This window comes from Carcharhinus amblyrhynchos, chromosome 32, assembly GCF_965287045.1.
Source record: "Carcharhinus amblyrhynchos chromosome 32, sCarAmb.v2.hapA, whole genome shotgun sequence".
Taxonomy (NCBI): Eukaryota; Metazoa; Chordata; class Chondrichthyes; order Carcharhiniformes; family Carcharhinidae; genus Carcharhinus; species Carcharhinus amblyrhynchos.
In genome coordinates, this window is record NC_137355.1 from 23,071,503 (window position 1) to 23,089,767 (window position 18,265).

General features: G+C 46.6%; 1 protein-coding gene across 8 annotated transcripts in view; it reads left to right on the forward strand.

Annotated features, from left to right (window-relative positions):
* Window positions 1–18,265, forward strand: part of trpm1a (transient receptor potential cation channel, subfamily M, member 1a) — a 97,413-nt gene that overhangs the window by 40,607 nt on the left and 38,541 nt on the right. For all 8 annotated transcript variants that reach the window (XM_080216143.1, XM_080216144.1, XM_080216149.1 and 5 more), the window contains 4 exons: window positions 387–561; window positions 1,580–1,703; window positions 15,294–15,366; window positions 17,953–18,053. In XM_080216143.1, coding sequence (XP_080072269.1) covers window positions 387–561; window positions 1,580–1,703; window positions 15,294–15,366; window positions 17,953–18,053 — 473 coding nt within the window. The remainder of the gene's footprint in view (window positions 1–386; window positions 562–1,579; window positions 1,704–15,293; window positions 15,367–17,952; window positions 18,054–18,265) is intronic.

The following is an 18,265-nucleotide window of genomic DNA, read 5'->3' on the forward strand; positions in this document are numbered from 1 at the left end:
GAGGTTTAAGGTGAGAGGGGAGAGATACAAAAGTGTCGTGAGAGGGGAGAGATACAAAAGTGTCCAGAGGGGCAATTTTTTCACCCAGAGGGTGGTGAGTGTCTGGAACAAGCTGCCAGAGGAGTAGAGACTGGTACAATTTTGTCTTTTAAAAAGCATTTAGAAAGTTACATGGATAAAATGGGTATAGAGGGATATGGGCCAAATGCGGGCAATTGGGATTAGCTTTGGGGTTTTAAAAAAGAAAGGTTGGCATGGACAGGTTGGGCCTCAGGGCCTGTTTCCATGCTGTAAACCTCTGTGACTTTATGACTATATTTTGGAAAAGGCAGTGTGTTTTTTTGTTTGTGATTTCCAGGCTTTCTGTATGGTTGTTTTGTGTCTAGGACTTGGCCAGGGCGTGCCAGTCGTTTGTTTGATCGTTGAAGGTGGTCCCAATGTAATATCGATCGTGCTGGAGAGTCTCCGTGAAGATCCGCCTGTGCCCGTGGTGGTCTGTGACGGCAGCGGAAGAGCTTCTGACATTCTGGCATTCGCACATAAGTACTCGGCAGAAGGAGGGTACGGCTTTAATTCACTCACTGCCTCAAAATGTGCCAGAGCGTCCCAGTATCATCTGACCCAGAGATCGTGTGTCAGCCTAACAGCATTGAGGGGCATTTCTAACTCACAAATTCCCCAATTTCTTCACAACTAATTTGACCCAGGCTTTGATCTGAATTTTGGAGAAATATGATTTGTTAAATCAGCTACAGCGAGCCCCTCATCTCTCAAACTCATGGCAAAACTCAAACTCATCCAAGCTTTTCTTGTCCTTTCCTAACTCACTCCAAACCATGTCCACTGATCACCCTGTTTCTTCTGAGCTGCACTGGATCCCTAACTCCTTTTAAAATCCTTATCTGGATGTGTCTGGGGGTGGCACGGTGGCACAGTGGTTAGCATTGCTGTCTCACAGCGCCAGGGACCTGATTCCTGACTTGAGTCGCTGTCAGTGTGGAGTTTGCATGTTCTCCTTATGTCTACGTGGGTTTCCTCCAAATGCTCGGGTTTTCTCCCACAGTTTGAAAGACGTGCTGATTAGGTGAATTGGCTGTGCTAAATTCTCCCTCAGTGTACCCGAACAGGTACTGGAGTGTGGTGACTAGGGGATTTTCACAGTAGCTTCATTGCAGTGTTAATGTAAGCCTACTTGTGACTAATAAATAATCTTCCTATTTAGCCGCCTCTCTGGTCTCAACCCCTATCTCTGGAATCTCTTAGAGATCTCCAACTTTCCAAGGTCTCTGGATTTCTCTCAGATCCACCAGTCGTGACTGTGACTTCAGCTGCCTGGAGCCTGATCCATAAAATTCCCTCCTTTAATCACCTCCCTATTTTCAGTTGGTTGACTTGCCTCATTGACCAAGATTTTTGTTACCTGTTCCCATATTTCTCCATGAGGCTCCGTATCGCATTTTGTTTGAGAATTTGACCGGGAAGAGCCTTGGTATGTTAAAGGAGCTATATAAATGCAAGTTGTTGTAGATTTTCCAGGGGACTGACACACAGGCCCATCGTTTTCACTTGTTTGGTGCAGGATCATCAGTGAATCGGTGAGAGATCAACTCATGGTCACAGTACAGAAAACCTTCAATTACAGTCGACACCAGGCACAACAACTGTTTGTCAGCATCATGGAGTGTATGAAGAAGAAAGCTTTAGTGAGTCTCGTGTGTTTCCAGCACATTTATGATATTGAATATTTGCAATATACTGTTTAATATTTATTTTACATTTAGTTTACATTCTTTCTAATTTGAACAAAAGAGAGTTTGACTGATCAGTGTGTGTGTAAACACTGGGCTGTTTTGTGTGTGTGTGTGTGTAAACACTGGGCTGTTTTGTGTGTGTGTGTGTGTAAACACTGGGCTGTTTTGTGTGTGTGTGTGTGTAAACACTGGGCTGTTTTGTGTGTGTGTGTGTGTGTGTAAACACTGGGCTGTTTTGTGTGTGTGTGTGTGTGTGTAAACACTGGGCTGTTTTGTGTGTGTGTGTGTAAACACTGGGCTGTTTTGTGTGTGTGTGTGTGTGTGTAAACACTGGGCTGTTTTGTGTGTGTGTGTGTAAACACTGGGCTGTTTTGTGTGTGTGTGTGTGTGTGTAAACACTGGGCTGTTTTGTGTGTGTGTGTAAACACTGGGCTGTTTTGTGTGTGTGTGTGTGTAAACACTGGGCTGTTTTGTGTGTGTGTGTGTGTGTGTGTAAACACTGGGCTGTTTTGTGTGTGTGTGTGTGTAAACACTGGGCTGTTTTGTGTGTGTGTGTGTAAACACTGGGCTGTTTTGTGTGTGTGTAAACACTGGGCTGTTTTGTGTGTGTGTAAACACTGGGCTGTTTTGTGTGTGTGTAAACACTGGGCTGTTTTGTGTGTGTGTAAACACTGGGCTGTTTTGTGTGTGTGTGTGTAAACACTGGGCTGTTTTGTGTGTGTGTGTGTAAACACTGGGCTGTTTTGTGTGTGTGTAAACACTGGGCTGTTTTGTGTGTGTGTAAACACTGGGCTGTTTTGTGTGTGTGTAAACACTGGGCTGTTTTGTGTGTGTGTAAACACTGGGCTGTTTTGTGTGTGTGTAAACACTGGGCTGTTTTGTGTGTGTGTGTGTAAACACTGGGCTGTTTTGTGTGTGTGTAAACACTGGGCTGTTTTGTGTGTGTGTAAACACTGGGCTGTTTTGTGTGTGTGTAAACACTGGGCTGTTTTGTGTGTGTGTAAACACTGGGCTGTTTTGTGTGTGTGTGTGTAAACACTGGGCTGTTTTGTGTGTGTGTGTGTAAACACTGGGCTGTTTTGTGTGTGTGTAAACACTGGGCTGTTTTGTGTGTGTGTAAACACTGGGCTGTTTTGTGTGTGTGTAAACACTGGGCTGTTTTGTGTGTGTGTAAACACTGGGCTGTTTTGTGTGTGTGTGTGTAAACACTGGGCTGTTTTGTGTGTGTGTAAACACTGGGCTGTTTTGTGTGTGTGTAAACACTGGGCTGTTTTGTGTGTGTGTAAACACTGGGCTGTTTTGTGTGTGTGTAAACACTGGGCTGTTTTGTGTGTGTGTAAACACTGGGCTGTTTTGTGTGTGTGTAAACACTGGGCTGTTTTGTGTGTGTGTGTGTGTGTGTAAACACTGGGCTGTTTTGTGTGTGTGTGTGTGTAAACACTGGGCTGTTTTGTGTGTGTGTGTGTGTGTAAACACTGGGCTGTTTTGTGTGTGTGTGTGTAAACACTGGGCTGTTTTCTGTGTGTGTAAACACTGGGCTGTTTTGTGTGTGTGTGTGTGTAAACACTGGGCTGTTTTGTGTGTGTGTGTGTGTAAACACTGGGCTGTTTTCTGTGTGTGTAAACACTGGGCTGTTTTGTGTGTGTGTGTGTGTGTGTAAACACTGGGCTGTTTTGTGTGTGTGTGTGTGTAAACACTGGGCTGTTTTGTGTGTGTGTGTGTGTGTAAACACTGGGCTGTTTTGTGTGTGTGTGTGTAAACACTGGGCTGTTTTCTGTGTGTGTAAACACTGGGCTGTTTTGTGTGTGTGTGTGTGTAAACACTGGGCTGTTTTGTGTGTGTGTGTGTGTAAACACTGGGCTGTTTTCTGTGTGTGTAAACACTGGGCTGTTTTGTGTGTGTGTGTGTAAACACTGGGCTGTTTTGTGTGTGTGTGTGTGTAAACACTGGGCTGTTTTGTGTGTGTGTGTGTAAACACTGGGCTGTTTTGTGTGTGTGTGTAAACACTGGGCTGTTTTGTGTGTGTGTAAACACTGGGCTGTTTTGTGTGTGTGTGTGTAAACACTGGGCTGTTTTGTGTGTGTGTGTGTGTAAACACTGGGCTGTTTTGTGTGTGTGTGTGTGTGTAAACACTGGGCTGTTTTGTGTGTGTGTGTGTAAACACTGGGCTGTTTTGTGTGTGTGTGTGTGTAAACACTGGGCTGTTTTGTGTGTGTGTGTGTGTGTGTAAACACTGGGCTGTTTTGTGTGTGTGTGTGTGTAAACACTGGGCTGTTTTGTGTGTGTGTGTGTAAACACTGGGCTGTTTTGTGTGTGTGTGTGTGTGTAAACACTGGGCTGTTTTGTGTGTGTGTGTGTGTAAACACTGGGCTGTTTTGTGTGTGTGTGTGTGTAAACACTGGGCTGTTTTGTGTGTGTGTGTGTGTAAACACTGGGCTGTTTTGTGTGTGTGTGTGTGTAAACACTGGGCTGTTTTCTGTGTGTGTAAACACTGGGCTGTTTTGTGTGTGTGTGTGTAAACACTGGGCTGTTTTGTGTGTGTGTGTGTAAACACTGGGCTGTTTTGTGTGTGTGTGTGTGTAAACACTGGGCTGTTTTGTGTGTGTGTGTGTGTAAACACTGGGCTGTTTTGTGTGTGTGTGTGTAAACACTGGGCTGTTTTGTGTGTGTGTGTGTAAACACTGGGCTGTTTTGTGTGTGTGTGTAAACACTGGGCTGTTTTGTGTGTGTGTGTGTGTAAACACTGGGCTGTTTTGTGTGTGTGTGTGTGTAAACACTGGGCTGTTTTGTGTGTGTGTGTGTGTAAACACTGGGCTGTTTTGTGTGTGTGTAAACACTGGGCTGTTTTGTGTGTGTGTGTGTGTAAACACTGGGCTGTTTTGTGTGTGTGTAAACACTGGGCTGTTTTGTGTGTGTGTAAACACTGGGCTGTTTTGTGTGTGTGTGTGTAAACACTGGGCTGTTTTGTGTGTGTGTGTGTAAACACTGGGCTGTTTTGTGTGTGTGTGTGTGTAAACACTGGGCTGTTTTGTGTGTGTGTGTGTAAACACTGGGCTGTTTTGTGTGTGTGTGTGTGTGTAAACACTGGGCTGTTTTGTGTGTGTGTGTAAACACTGGGCTGTTTTGTTTGTGTGTGTGTGTGTGTGTGTAAACACTGGGCTGTTTTGTGTGTGTGTGTGTAAACACTGGGCTGTTTTGTGTGTGTGTGTGTGTAAACACTGGGCTGTTTTGTGTGTGTGTGTGTGTAAACACTGGGCTGTTTTGTGTGTGTGTAAACACTGGGCTGTTTTGTGTGTGTGTGTGTGTAAACACTGGGCTGTTTTGTGTGTGTGTAAACACTGGGCTGTTTTGTGTGTGTGTGTGTGTAAACACTGGGCTGTTTTGTGTGTGTGTGTGTAAACACTGGGCTGTTTTGTGTGTGTGTGTGTGTAAACACTGGGCTGTTTTGTGTGTGTGTGTAAACACTGGGCTGTTTTCTGTGTGTGTAAACACTGGGCTGTTTTGTGTGTGTGTGTGTAAACACTGGGCTGTTTTGTGTGTGTGTGTGTGTAAACACTGGGCTGTTTTGTGTGTGTGTGTGTGTAAACACTGGGCTGTTTTGTGTGTGTGTGTGTGTAAACACTGGGCTGTTTTGTGTGTGTGTGTGTGTAAACACTGGGCTGTTTTCTGTGTGTGTAAACACTGGGCTGTTTTGTGTGTGTGTGTGTAAACACTGGGCTGTTTTGTGTGTGTGTGTGTGTAAACACTGGGCTGTTTTGTGTGTGTGTGTGTGTAAACACTGGGCTGTTTTGTGTGTGTGTGTGTAAACACTGGGCTGTTTTGTGTGTGTGTGTGTGTAAACACTGGGCTGTTTTGTGTGTGTGTGTGTGTAAACACTGGGCTGTTTTGTGTGTGTGTGTGTAAACACTGGGCTGTTTTCTGTGTGTGTAAACACTGGGCTGTTTTGTGTGTGTGTGTGTGTAAACACTGGGCTGTTTTGTGTGTGTGTGTGTGTAAACACTGGGCTGTTTTCTGTGTGTGTAAACACTGGGCTGTTTTCTGTGTGTGTAAACACTGGGCTGTTTTGTGTGTGTGTGTGTGTAAACACTGGGCTGTTTTGTGTGTGTGTGTGTGTAAACACTGGGCTGTTTTCTGTGTGTGTAAACACTGGGCTGTTTTGTGTGTGTGTGTGTAAACACTGGGCTGTTTTGTGTGTGTGTGTGTAAACACTGGGCTGTTTTGTGTGTGTGTGTGTGTAAACACTGGGCTGTTTTGTGTGTGTGTGTGTGTAAACACTGGGCTGTTTTGTGTGTGTGTGTGTGTAAACACTGGGCTGTTTTGTGTGTGTGTAAACACTGGGCTGTTTTGTGTGTGTGTAAACACTGGGCTGTTTTGTGTGTGTGTGTAAACACTGGGCTGTTTTGTGTGTGTGTGTGTGTGTGTGTGTGTGTGTGTGTGTAAACACTGGGCTGTTTTGTGTGTGTGTGTAAACACTGGGCTGTTTTGTTTGTGTGTGTGTGTGTGTGTGTAAACACTGGGCTGTTTTGTTTGTGTGTGTGTGTGTGTGTAAACACTGGGCTGTTTTGTGTGTGTGTGTGTGTGTGTAAACACTGGGCTGTTTTGTGTGTGTGTGTGTGTAAACACTGGGCTGTTTTGTGTGTGTGTAAACACTGGGCTGTTTTGTGTGTGTGTAAACACTGGGCTGTTTTGTGTGTGTGTGTAAACACTGGGCTGTTTTGTGTGTGTGTAAACACTGGGCTGTTTTGTGTGTGTGTGTAAACACTGGGCTGTTTTGTGTGTGTGTAAACACTGGGCTGTTTTGTGTGTGTGTGTAAACACTGGGCTGTTTTGTGTGTGTGTGTAAACACTGGGCTGTTTTGTGTGTGTGTGTAAACACTGGGCTGTTTTGTGTGTGTGTGTGTAAACACTGGGCTGTTTTGTGTGTGTGTGTGTGTAAACACTGGGCTGTTTTGTGTGTGTGTGTGTGTAAACACTGGGCTGTTTTGTGTGTGTGTGTGTAAACACTGGGCTGTTTTGTGTGTGTGTGTGTAAACACTGGGCTGTTTTGTGTGTGTGTAAACACTGGGCTGTTTTGTGTGTGTGTGTGTAAACACTGGGCTGTTTTGTGTGTGTGTGTAAACACTGGGCTGTTTTGTGTGTGTGTGTGTGTAAACACTGGGCTGTTTTGTGTGTGTGTGTGTAAACACTGGGCTGTTTTGTGTGTGTGTAAACACTGGGCTGTTTTGTGTGTGTGTAAACACTGGGCTGTTTTGTGTGTGTGTGTGTGTGTGTGTGTAAACACTGGGCTGTTTTGTGTGTGTGTAAACACTGGGCTGTTTTGTGTGTGTGTAAACACTGGGCTGTTTTGTGTGTGTGTAAACACTGGGCTGTTTTGTGTGTGTGTAAACACTGGGCTGTTTTGTGTGTGTGTAAACACTGGGCTGTTTTGTGTGTGTGTGTGTGTAAACACTGGGCTGTTTTGTGTGTGTGTGTGTGTAAACACTGGGCTGTTTTGTGTGTGTGTAAACACTGGGCTGTTTTGTGTGTGTGTAAACACTGGGCTGTTTTGTGTGTGTGTGTGTGTAAACACTGGGCTGTTTTGTGTGTGTGTGTGTGTAAACACTGGGCTGTTTTGTGTGTGTGTGTAAACACTGGGCTGTTTTGTGTGTGTGTGTAAACACTGGGCTGTTTTGTGTGTGTGTGTGTGTAAACACTGGGCTGTTTTGTGTGTGTGTGTGTGTAAACACTGGGCTGTTTTGTGTGTGTGTAAACACTGGGCTGTTTTGTGTGTGTGTGTGTAAACACTGGGCTGTTTTGTGTGTGTGTGTAAACACTGGGCTGTTTTGTGTGTGTGTGTAAACACTGGGCTGTTTTGTGTGTGTGTGTGTAAACACTGGGCTGTTTTGTGTGTGTGTGTGTGTAAACACTGGGCTGTTTTGTGTGTGTGTGTGTGTAAACACTGGGCTGTTTTGTGTGTGTGTGTGTGTAAACACTGGGCTGTTTTGTGTGTGTGTGTGTGTAAACACTGGGCTGTTTTGTGTGTGTGTAAACACTGGGCTGTTTTGTGTGTGTGTGTGTAAACACTGGGCTGTTTTGTGTGTGTGTGTGTGTAAACACTGGGCTGTTTTGTGTGTGTGTGTGTGTAAACACTGGGCTGTTTTGTGTGTGTGTGTGTAAACACTGGGCTGTTTTGTGTGTGTGTAAACACTGGGCTGTTTTGTGTGTGTGTAAACACTGGGCTGTTTTGTGTGTGTGTGTGTGTAAACACTGGGCTGTTTTGTGTGTGTGTGTGTGTAAACACTGGGCTGTTTTGTGTGTGTGTAAACACTGGGCTGTTTTGTGTGTGTGTAAACACTGGGCTGTTTTGTTTGTGTGTGTGTAAACACTGGGCTGTTTTGTGTGTGTGTGTGTGTAAACACTGGGCTGTTTTGTGTGTGTGTAAACACTGGGCTGTTTTGTGTGTGTGTAAACACTGGGCTGTTTTGTTTGTGTGTGTGTAAACACTGGGCTGTTTTGTTTGTGTGTGTGTAAACACTGGGCTGTTTTGTGTGTGTGTGTGTAAACACTGGGCTGTTTTGTGTGTGTGTAAACACTGGGCTGTTTTGTGTGTGTGTGTGTGTAAACACTGGGCTGTTTTGTGTGTGTGTGTGTGTAAACACTGGGCTGTTTTGTGTGTGTGTGTGTGTAAACACTGGGCTGTTTTGTGTGTGTGTGTGTGTAAACACTGGGCTGTTTTGTGTGTGTGTGTGTGTAAACACTGGGCTGTTTTGTGTGTGTGTGTGTAAACACTGGGCTGTTTTGTGTGTGTGTGTGTGTAAACACTGGGCTGTTTTGTGTGTGTGTAAACACTGGGCTGTTTTGTGTGTGTGTGTGTGTAAACACTGGGCTGTTTTGTGTGTGTGTGTGTGTAAACACTGGGCTGTTTTGTGTGTGTGTAAACACTGGGCTGTTTTGTGTGTGTGTAAACACTGGGCTGTTTTGTGTGTGTGTGTGTGTAAACACTGGGCTGTTTTGTGTGTGTGTGTGTGTAAACACTGGGCTGTTTTGTGTGTGTGTGTGTAAACACTGGGCTGTTTTGTGTGTGTGTGTGTGTAAACACTGGGCTGTTTTGTGTGTGTGTGTGTGTGTGTAAACACTGGGCTGTTTGTGTGTGTGTGTAAACACTGGGCTGTTTTGTGTGTGTGTGTGTGTAAACACTGGGCTGTTTTGTGTGTGTGTGTGTGTAAACACTGGGCTGTTTTGTGTGTGTGTGTGTGTAAACACTGGGCTGTTTTGTGTGTGTGTGTGTGTAAACACTGGGCTGTTTTGTGTGTGTGTGTGTAAACACTGGGCTGTTTTGTGTGTGTGTGTGTGTAAACACTGGGCTGTTTTGTGTGTGTGTAAACACTGGGCTGTTTTGTGTGTGTGTGTGTGTAAACACTGGGCTGTTTTGTGTGTGTGTAAACACTGGGCTGTTTTGTGTGTGTGTAAACACTGGGCTGTTTTGTGTGTGTGTAAACACTGGGCTGTTTTGTGTGTGTGTAAACACTGGGCTGTTTTGTGTGTGTGTGTGTAAACACTGGGCTGTTTTGTGTGTGTGTGTGTGTAAACACTGGGCTGTTTTGTGTGTGTGTAAACACTGGGCTGTTTTGTGTGTGTGTGTGTGTAAACACTGGGCTGTTTTGTGTGTGTGTAAACACTGGGCTGTTTTGTGTGTGTGTAAACACTGGGCTGTTTTGTGTGTGTGTAAACACTGGGCTGTTTTGTGTGTGTGTAAACACTGGGCTGTTTTGTGTGTGTGTGTGTGTGTGTGTGTGTGTGTAAACACTGGGCTGTTTTGTGTGTGTGTGTGTGTAAACACTGGGCTGTTTTGTGTGTGTGTGTGTGTAAACACTGGGCTGTTTTGTGTGTGTGTGTGTAAACACTGGGCTGTTTTGTGTGTGTGTGTGTGTAAACACTGGGCTGTTTTGTGTGTGTGTAAACACTGGGCTGTTTTGTGTGTGTGTGTGTGTGTAAACACTGGGCTGTTTTGTGTGTGTGTGTAAACACTGGGCTGTTTTGTGTGTGTGTGTGTGTAAACACTGGGCTGTTTTGTGTGTGTGTAAACACTGGGCTGTTTTGTGTGTGTGTAAACACTGGGCTGTTTTGTGTGTGTGTGTGTGTATAAACACTGGGCTGTTTTGTGTGTGTGTGTAAACACTGGGCTGTTTTGTGTGTGTGTGTGTGTAAACACTGGGCTGTTTGTGTGTGTGTGTAAACACTGGGCTGTTTTGTGTGTGTGTGTGTAAACACTGGGCTGTTTTGTGTGTGTGTGTAAACACTGGGCTGTTTTGTGTGTGTGTAAACACTGGGCTGTTTGTGTGTGTGTGTGTGTAAACACTGGGCTGTTTTGTGTGTGTGTGTGTGTGTGTGTAAACACTGGGCTGTTTTGTGTGTGTGTAAACACTGGGCTGTTTTGTGTGTGTGTGTGTGTAAACACTGGGCTGTTTTGTGTGTGTGTGTGTGTAAACACTGGGCTGTTTTGTGTGTGTGTGTGTAAACACTGGGCTGTTTTGTGTGTGTGTGTGTGTAAACACTGGGCTGTTTTGTGTGTGTGTGTGTGTAAACACTGGGCTGTTTTGTGTGTGTGTGTGTGTGTGTGTAAACACTGGGCTGTTTTGTGTGTGTGTAAACACTGGGCTGTTTTGTGTGTGTGTAAACACTGGGCTGTTTTGTGTGTGTGTAAACACTGGGCTGTTTTGTGTGTGTGTAAACACTGGGCTGTTTTGTGTGTGTGTAAACACTGGGCTGTTTTGTGTGTGTGTAAACACTGGGCTGTTTTGTGTGTGTGTGTGTGTGTGTGTGTGTAAACACTGGGCTGTTTTGTGTGTGTGTGTGTGTAAACACTGGGCTGTTTTGTGTGTGTGTGTGTGTAAACACTGGGCTGTTTTGTGTGTGTGTGTGTAAACACTGGGCTGTTTTGTGTGTGTGTGTAAACACTGGGCTGTTTTGTGTGTGTGTGTGTGTAAACACTGGGCTGTTTTGTGTGTGTGTAAACACTGGGCTGTTTTGTGTGTGTGTGTGTGTGTATAAACACTGGGCTGTTTTGTGTGTGTGTGTAAACACTGGGCTGTTTTGTGTGTGTGTGTGTAAACACTGGGCTGTTTTGTGTGTGTGTAAACACTGGGCTGTTTTGTGTGTGTGTAAACACTGGGCTGTTTTGTGTGTGTGTGTGTGTATAAACACTGGGCTGTTTTGTGTGTGTGTGTAAACACTGGGCTGTTTTGTGTGTGTGTGTGTGTAAACACTGGGCTGTTTGTGTGTGTGTGTAAACACTGGGCTGTTTTGTGTGTGTGTGTGTAAACACTGGGCTGTTTTGTGTGTGTGTGTAAACACTGGGCTGTTTTGTGTGTGTGTAAACACTGGGCTGTTTGTGTGTGTGTGTGTGTAAACACTGGGCTGTTTTGTGTGTGTGTGTAAACACTGGGCTGTTTTGTGTGTGTGTGTGTGTGTGTGTGTGTGTGTATGTGTAAACACTGGGCTGTTTGTGTGTGTGTGTAAACACTGGGCTGTTTTGTGTGTGTGTGTGTGTAAACACTGGGCTGTTTTGTGTGTGTGTGTGTGTAAACACTGGGCTGTTTTGTGTGTGTGTGTGTGTAAACACTGGGCTGTTTTGTGTGTGTGTGTGTGTAAACACTGGGCTGTTTTGTGTGTGTGTGTGTGTAAACACTGGGCTGTTTTGTGTGTGTGTAAACACTGGGCTGTTTTGTGTGTGTGTGTAAACACTGGGCTGTTTTGTGTGTGTGTGTAAACACTGGGCTGTTTTGTGTGTGTGTGTAAACACTGGGCTGTTTTGTGTGTGTGTGTAAACACTGGGCTGTTTTGTGTGTGTGTGTAAACACTGGGCTGTTTTGTGTGTGTGTGTAAACACTGGGCTGTTTTGTGTGTGTGTGTAAACACTGGGCTGTTTTGTGTGTGTGTGTGTGTGTGTGTGTAAACACTGGGCTGTTTGTGTGTGTGTGTAAACACTGGGCTGTTTTGTGTGTGTGTGTGTGTGTGTGTGTAAACACTGGGCTGTTTGTGTGTGTGTGTGTGTAAACACTGGGCTGGTGTTTGTGAGTGTGTGTGTGTGTAAACACTGGGCTGTTTTGTGTGTGTGTGTGTGTAAACACTGGGCTGTTTTGTGTGTGTGTGTGTGTAAACACTGGGCTGGTGTTTGTGAGTGTGTGTGTGTGTAAACACTGGGCTGTTTTGTGTGTGTGTGTGTGTAAACACTGGGCTGTTTTGTGTGTGTGTGTGTGTAAACACTGGGCTGTTTTGTGTGTGTGTAAACACTGGGTTGTTTTGTGTGTGTGTGTGTAAACACTGGGCTGTTTTGTGTGTGTGTGTAAACACTGGGCTGGTGTTTGTGTTTGTGTGTGTGTGTGTGTGTGTAAACACTGGGCTGGTGTTTGTGTTTGTGTGTGTGTGTGTGTGTGTAAACACTGGGCTGTTTTGTGTGTGTGTGTAAACACTGGGCTGGTGTTTGTGTTTGTGTGTGTGAGTGTGTGTGTGTGTGTAAACACTGGGCTGGTGTTTGTGTTTGTGTGTGTGTGTGTGTGTGTGTGTGTGTGTGTGTAAACACTGGGCTGTTTTGTGTGTGTGTGTAAACACTGGGCTGTTTTGTGTGTGAGTGTGTGTGTGTGTAAACACTGGGCTGGTGTTTGTGAGTGTGTGTGTGTGTGTGTGTGTGTGTGTGTGTGTAAACACTGGGCTGTTTTGTGTGTGTGTGTGTGTAAACACTGGGCTGGTGTTTGTGAGTGTGTGTGTGTGAGTGTGTGTGTGTGTAAACACTGGGCTGTTTTGTGTGTGAGTGTGTGTGTGTGTAAACACTGGGCTGTTTTGTGTGTGAGTGTGTGTGTGTGTAAACACTGGGCTGGTGTTTGTGAGTGTGTGTGTGTGTGTGTGTGTGTGTGTGTGTGTGTGTGTAAACACTGGGCTGTTTTGTGTGTGTGTGTGTGTGTGTGTAAACACTGGGCTGGTGTTTGTGAGTGTGTGTGTGTGTGTGTGTGTGTGTGTGTGTGTGTGTGTGTGTGTGTAAACACTGGGCTGGTGTTTGTGAGTGTGTGTGTGTGAGTGTGTGTGTGTGTAAACACTGGGCTGTTTTGTGTGTGAGTGTGTGTGTGTGTAAACACTGGGCTGTTTTGTGTGTGTGTGTGTGTGTGTGTAAACACTGGGCTGGTGTTTGTGAGTGTGTGTGTGTGTGTGTGTGTGTGTGTGTGTGTGTGTGTGTAAACACTGGGCTGGTGTTTGTGAGTGTGTGTGTGTGAGTGTGTGTGTGTGTAAACACTGGGCTGTTTTGTGTGTGAGTGTGTGTGTGTGTAAACACTGGGCTGTTTTGTGTGTGAGTGTGTGTGTGTGTAAACACTGGGCTGGTGTTTGTGAGTGTGTGTGTGTGTGTGTGTGTGTGTGTGTGTGTGTGTGTGTAAACACTGGGCTGTTTTGTGTGTGTGTGTGTGTGTGTGTAAACACTGGGCTGGTGTTTGTGAGTGTGTGTGTGTGTGTGTGTGTGTGTGTGTGTGTGTGTGTGTGTGTGTAAACACTGGGCTGGTGTTTGTGAGTGTGTGTGTGTGAGTGTGTGTGTGTGTAAACACTGGGCTGTTTTGTGTGTGAGTGTGTGAGTGTGTAAACACTGGGTTGTTGAGTCTATGTGAATGCTGGGCTGATTATGCAGAAGACTGCAGTGTTATGGAGAAAGACACAAGGTGAATTGCTTATTTGGAGTGCCAGATCAGACAAAATAGGCCGAATGGCCTTCTCTGCGCTGTAACCATTCTGTGATTCATTTATATTGTGCCATAAACCGTTGTGCCTTTACTGCTGCAAATTCTCTCTATATTTGTCTCCAAGTTGGTTTGGCCTCAGCAGGGCAATTCTATAACCAAACTCCCCTTCAGCACGGGTAATCAGCTTAGCTGTGAGGCCATCTGTGACCAAACAGCCGGTTGTTAATGTGTCGGGTGACAGATGGATGACTTGTGGGAAGCTGGGTGAGGAAAATGGAAAGATATTTAATGGCCTCATATCCTTATGGGTTGGTGCAATTATACCAGCTGATCCTTCTACTGATTAATTAATGTTTAGGCTAACCCATTAACTCTTCCCTGGGCTCAGGCTAACCCATTAACTCTTCCCTGGGCTCAGGCTAACCCACTAACTCTTCCCTGGGCTCAGGTTAACCCCCTAACTCTTCCCTGGGCTCAGGCTAACCCACTAACTCTTCCCTGGGCTCAGGCTAACCCACTAACTCTTCCCTGGGCTGAGGTTAACCCACTGACTCTTCCCTGGGCTCAGGTTAACCCCCTAACTCTTCCCTGGGCTCAGGTTAACCCCCTAACTCTTCCCTGGGCTCAGGTTAACCCACTAACTCTTCCCTGGGCTCAGGTTAACCCACTAACTCTTCCCTGGGCTCAGGTTAACCCCCTAACTCTTCCCTGGGCTCAGGTTAACCCCCTAACTCTTCCCTGGGCTCAGGTTAACCCCCTAACTCTTCCCTGGGCTCAGGTTAACCCACTAACTCTTCCCTGGGCTCAGGCTAACCCACTAACTCTTCCCTGGGCTCAGGCTAACCCACTAACTCTTCCCTGGGCTCAGGCTAACCCATTAACTCTTCCCTGGGCTGAGGTTAACCCACTAACTCTTCCCTGGGCTCAGGTTAACCCATTAGCTTGTCGCTGCAGTTACATAAGAACATAAGAAATAGGAGCAGGAGTAGGCCATCTAGCCCTTCGAGCCTGCCCCGCCATTCAATAAGATCATGGCTGATCTGTCGTGGCTCAGTTCCACTTTCCCACTTTCTCCCCATAACCCTTAATCCCCTTGCCTACCAAAAACCTATCTACCCGCGTCTTAAATATATTTAGCGAGGCAGCCTCCACCACTTCAACGGGCAGAGAATTCCAGAGATTCACCACCCTTTGAGTGAAGAAGTTCCTCCCCAACTCTGTTCTAAACCGCCCCCCCCCCTTATCTTGAGGCTGTGCCCTCTAGTCCTGCTGTCCTTTCTGAGCGGGAAGAGTCTCTCCACCTCTATCCTATCCATCCCATTCATCATCTTATACGTCTCAATGAGATCTCCCCTCATTCTTCTAAACTCTAACGAGTACAAGCCTAGTTTATTCAGCCTCTCCTCATAGCTCAACCCCCTCAACTCCGGTATCAGCCTAGTAAACCTCCTCTGCACTCCCTCCAAGGCCAAAATATCCTTGCGCAAGTGCAGCGACCAAAACTACACACAGTACTCCAGCTGCGGCCTCACCAGTGCCCTATACAGCTGCAGCAAGACCTCCCTACTTTTATATTCAATCCCCCTCGCTATGAAGGCCAGCATCCCATTTGCCTTCCTGACCACCTGCTGCACCTGCAAGCTGGGTTTTTGCGATTCGTGCACAAGGACCCCGAGGTCCCTCTGCACCGTCACCTGCTGCAGTTTTTCGCCACGTAAGTAATAGTCCTTCCTACCATTATTCCTACCAAAGTGGATAACCTCACACTTGCCAACATTGTATTCCATCTGCCAGTTGTGGTGACAGTGGTCAAATCTTGAGGTTGTTTTCTCTCTCACAGATCACAGTTTTTCGAATGGGTTCAGAAGGACAACAAGACATTGATCTTGCCATTTTAACGGCATTGCTGAAAGGTAAGATGTCTCCTCCGTTTCTCTATTTACATTCCTCATCCTCAATCCTCCCATTGTTTCCCTCAACGGGGTTAAAATATCTTTCATCAGAATCTCCCCAAGCGAAATGCTTAATATTGTGAAATAATCCCCAAGAGCATTGGCTCAGTTCCCTTCCATCTTCCACCTGGGCTTCAGGAGTTACTCCCAGTTTCTCCTTGATTAATTATTTAAGTAATTAGACACACTCTCTCCCTCTCTCTCTCTCTCTCTCTCTCTCTCTCTCTCGGTCTCTGTTTCTTGGGGTTTGGTGCACTGGGAGCAAAGGGCGAGTGTGGGTGAATGTTTAAAATGCTTTGGAAAGTTGGATTGGTTAAAAATCAGCTGGTACCATCACAATAGAGACCATCAACCCTTTAAAGAAAGAAATTAACATCCAGTTAATTACTGAAAGGTGTATGACAAAAATTTAATGTTTTAAGACTTTTACTGTAATAAATTAATAGAAGCACTGTGGCTAACTGCTGCTTTTTAGGCAGTTTATACTTTTGAACCAAATTCTCCCTTTTACTTTTAACACAACCAAAGATGCTCTTTTGCAGAGTTGATGCAGAGTTAATAGGCTGAATGGCCTCCTTCTGCACTGTTGGGATTCTATAATTCTATGATATATTTTACACTGCCCTTTAATTTTGAAATTAAATTTTTCTAGACTCAGTCCCAAGCGATTATCAGCTTCTTTTGAGTTTACTTGCATTATTTTCCTTTCCACTCTTGGTAACTTATAACCCCAGAACTGTGCTTCACAATGAAGGTTTTCCCTGCAGATTCCTCCTTTTATCTAAAGCAAGGTGAATCTTCCGGTCTTGTTTAAATCCTTAAGAATTTGGTCTTTTCCATCCAAATGTGAGCTCCTACCTATCTTTCTGCAGGATGAACCTTTTGATCTCTGGCTGTACTTTTTCCTCCTGGATTCTGGCAGACCAGCTGTGCCTGAGAGTTTCAAAGCAATCTTGGAAAATCTCCCTTCTCAAAGCCCATCTCCCTGGCAACATGAATTACACGGGCCTTGTATCCAGTAAAATGCTGATTAACAATCTTTCGAGCCCAATTCTCTTTTACCTTGGAACTAAATGGACAGTTTAAAGCACAACTGTTTACAACTTGACATTCTTCACGCCTTCCTGGAACTTTAAAAAGTAGCAGCCTAAACACTGTAAGCACAGATGCTGCTGCCAATGTCTCCACCTTGCACCTTTTTTTCAGCAATCTGTTCCTCCTATTTATCTTAAACAGCCATTTCACCCAGACCCATTGTCAGGCCTGTTTCAGAACAGGCACATGGCCACCTTAACGTAAAGAGATAGTCCAAAATATTGCATAGAAACTTAAGAACCAGGAGCAGGAGTGGGCCATCTGGCCCCTCGAGCCTGCTCTGCCATTCAGTAAGATCATGGCTGATCTTTTTGTGGACTCAGCTCCATTTACCCACCTGCTCACCTGCCCTTAATTTCTTTACTGGTCAAAAATCCATCTATTCTTGCCTTAAAAACAGCCTCAACTGCTTCACTGGGCAGGGAATTCCACAGATTCATAACCCTTTGTGTGAAGAAGTGAAACATTAGCTGAGTTTTTGGATTAATAATGTGCTGATAATAACACCACTTGCAATCTCATTAACTTCATATTTCTGACTCAGTTCTGAATATTTTGGATAGATTTGTGATTTCTGAACTGTTAGCAGATCGCCCCCTGCGTCCCCACCCCTCACATTCCCCCCCCCCCACCCCTCACATTCCCCCCCCGCCCCTCACATTCCCCCCCCCCCCCCACCCCTCACATTCCCCCCCCCGCCCCTCACATTCCCCCCCCCTCGCCCCTCACATTCCCCCCCCCACCCCTCACATTCCCCCCCCCCCACCCCTCACATTCCCCCCCCCCCACCCCTCACATTCCCCCCCCCCCACCCCTCACATTCCCCCCCCCCACCCCTCACATTCCCCCCCCCCACCCCTCACATTCCCCCCCCCGCCCCTCACATTCCCCCCCCCTCGCCCCTCACATTCCCCCCCCCACCCCTCACATTCCCCCCCCCACCCCTCACATTCCCCCCCCACCCCTCACATTCCCCCCCCTCGCCCCTCACATTCCCCACCCCCCGCCCCTCACATTCCCCCCCCCCTCGCCCCTCACATTCCCCCCCCCACCCCTCACATTCCCCACCCCCCGCCCCTCACATTCCCCCCCCCTCACATTCCCCCCCCCACCCCTCACATTCCCCCCCCCCGCCCCTCACATTCCCCCCCCCCTCGCCCCTCACATTCCCCCCCCCACCCCTCACATTCCCCACCCCCCGCCCCTCACATTCCCCCCCCCCACCCCTCACATTCCCCCCCTCGCCCCTCACATTCCCCCCCCCTCACATTCCCCCCCCCTCGCCCCTCACATTCCCCCCCCCTCGCCCCTCACATTCCCCCCCCGCCCCTCACATTCCCCCCCCCTCGCCCCTCACATTCCCCCCCCCTCACCCCTCACATTCCCCCCCCCCACCCCCACCGCCCATATCCGGATTTTCCTGCTTTAATCCATGATGTTTCTCTGTTCTAGGTACGAATGCATCTGCTCCGGACCAGCTGAGTCTGGCAATGGCCTGGAACAGGGTGGATATTGCCCGCAATCAGATCTTTGTCTTTGGAAACCACTGGCCGGTAAAACTGCTAGAAAACTCTTTGGTCTTCTGAGATGTTTCAGAGTTTAGAGTTTTAATGCCTGTTACAGAAAACAGCAGCATCGCATTGACAAAACAATCTGATGTGGAGATACCATTCACTGGAATACGAGCCACAGCCTCACCATGGCCCCAGGTTCTCTCTCAGGCCAGGCTGTGATTTCCCACAGGGGATTTGGTGGGTAGATTTGG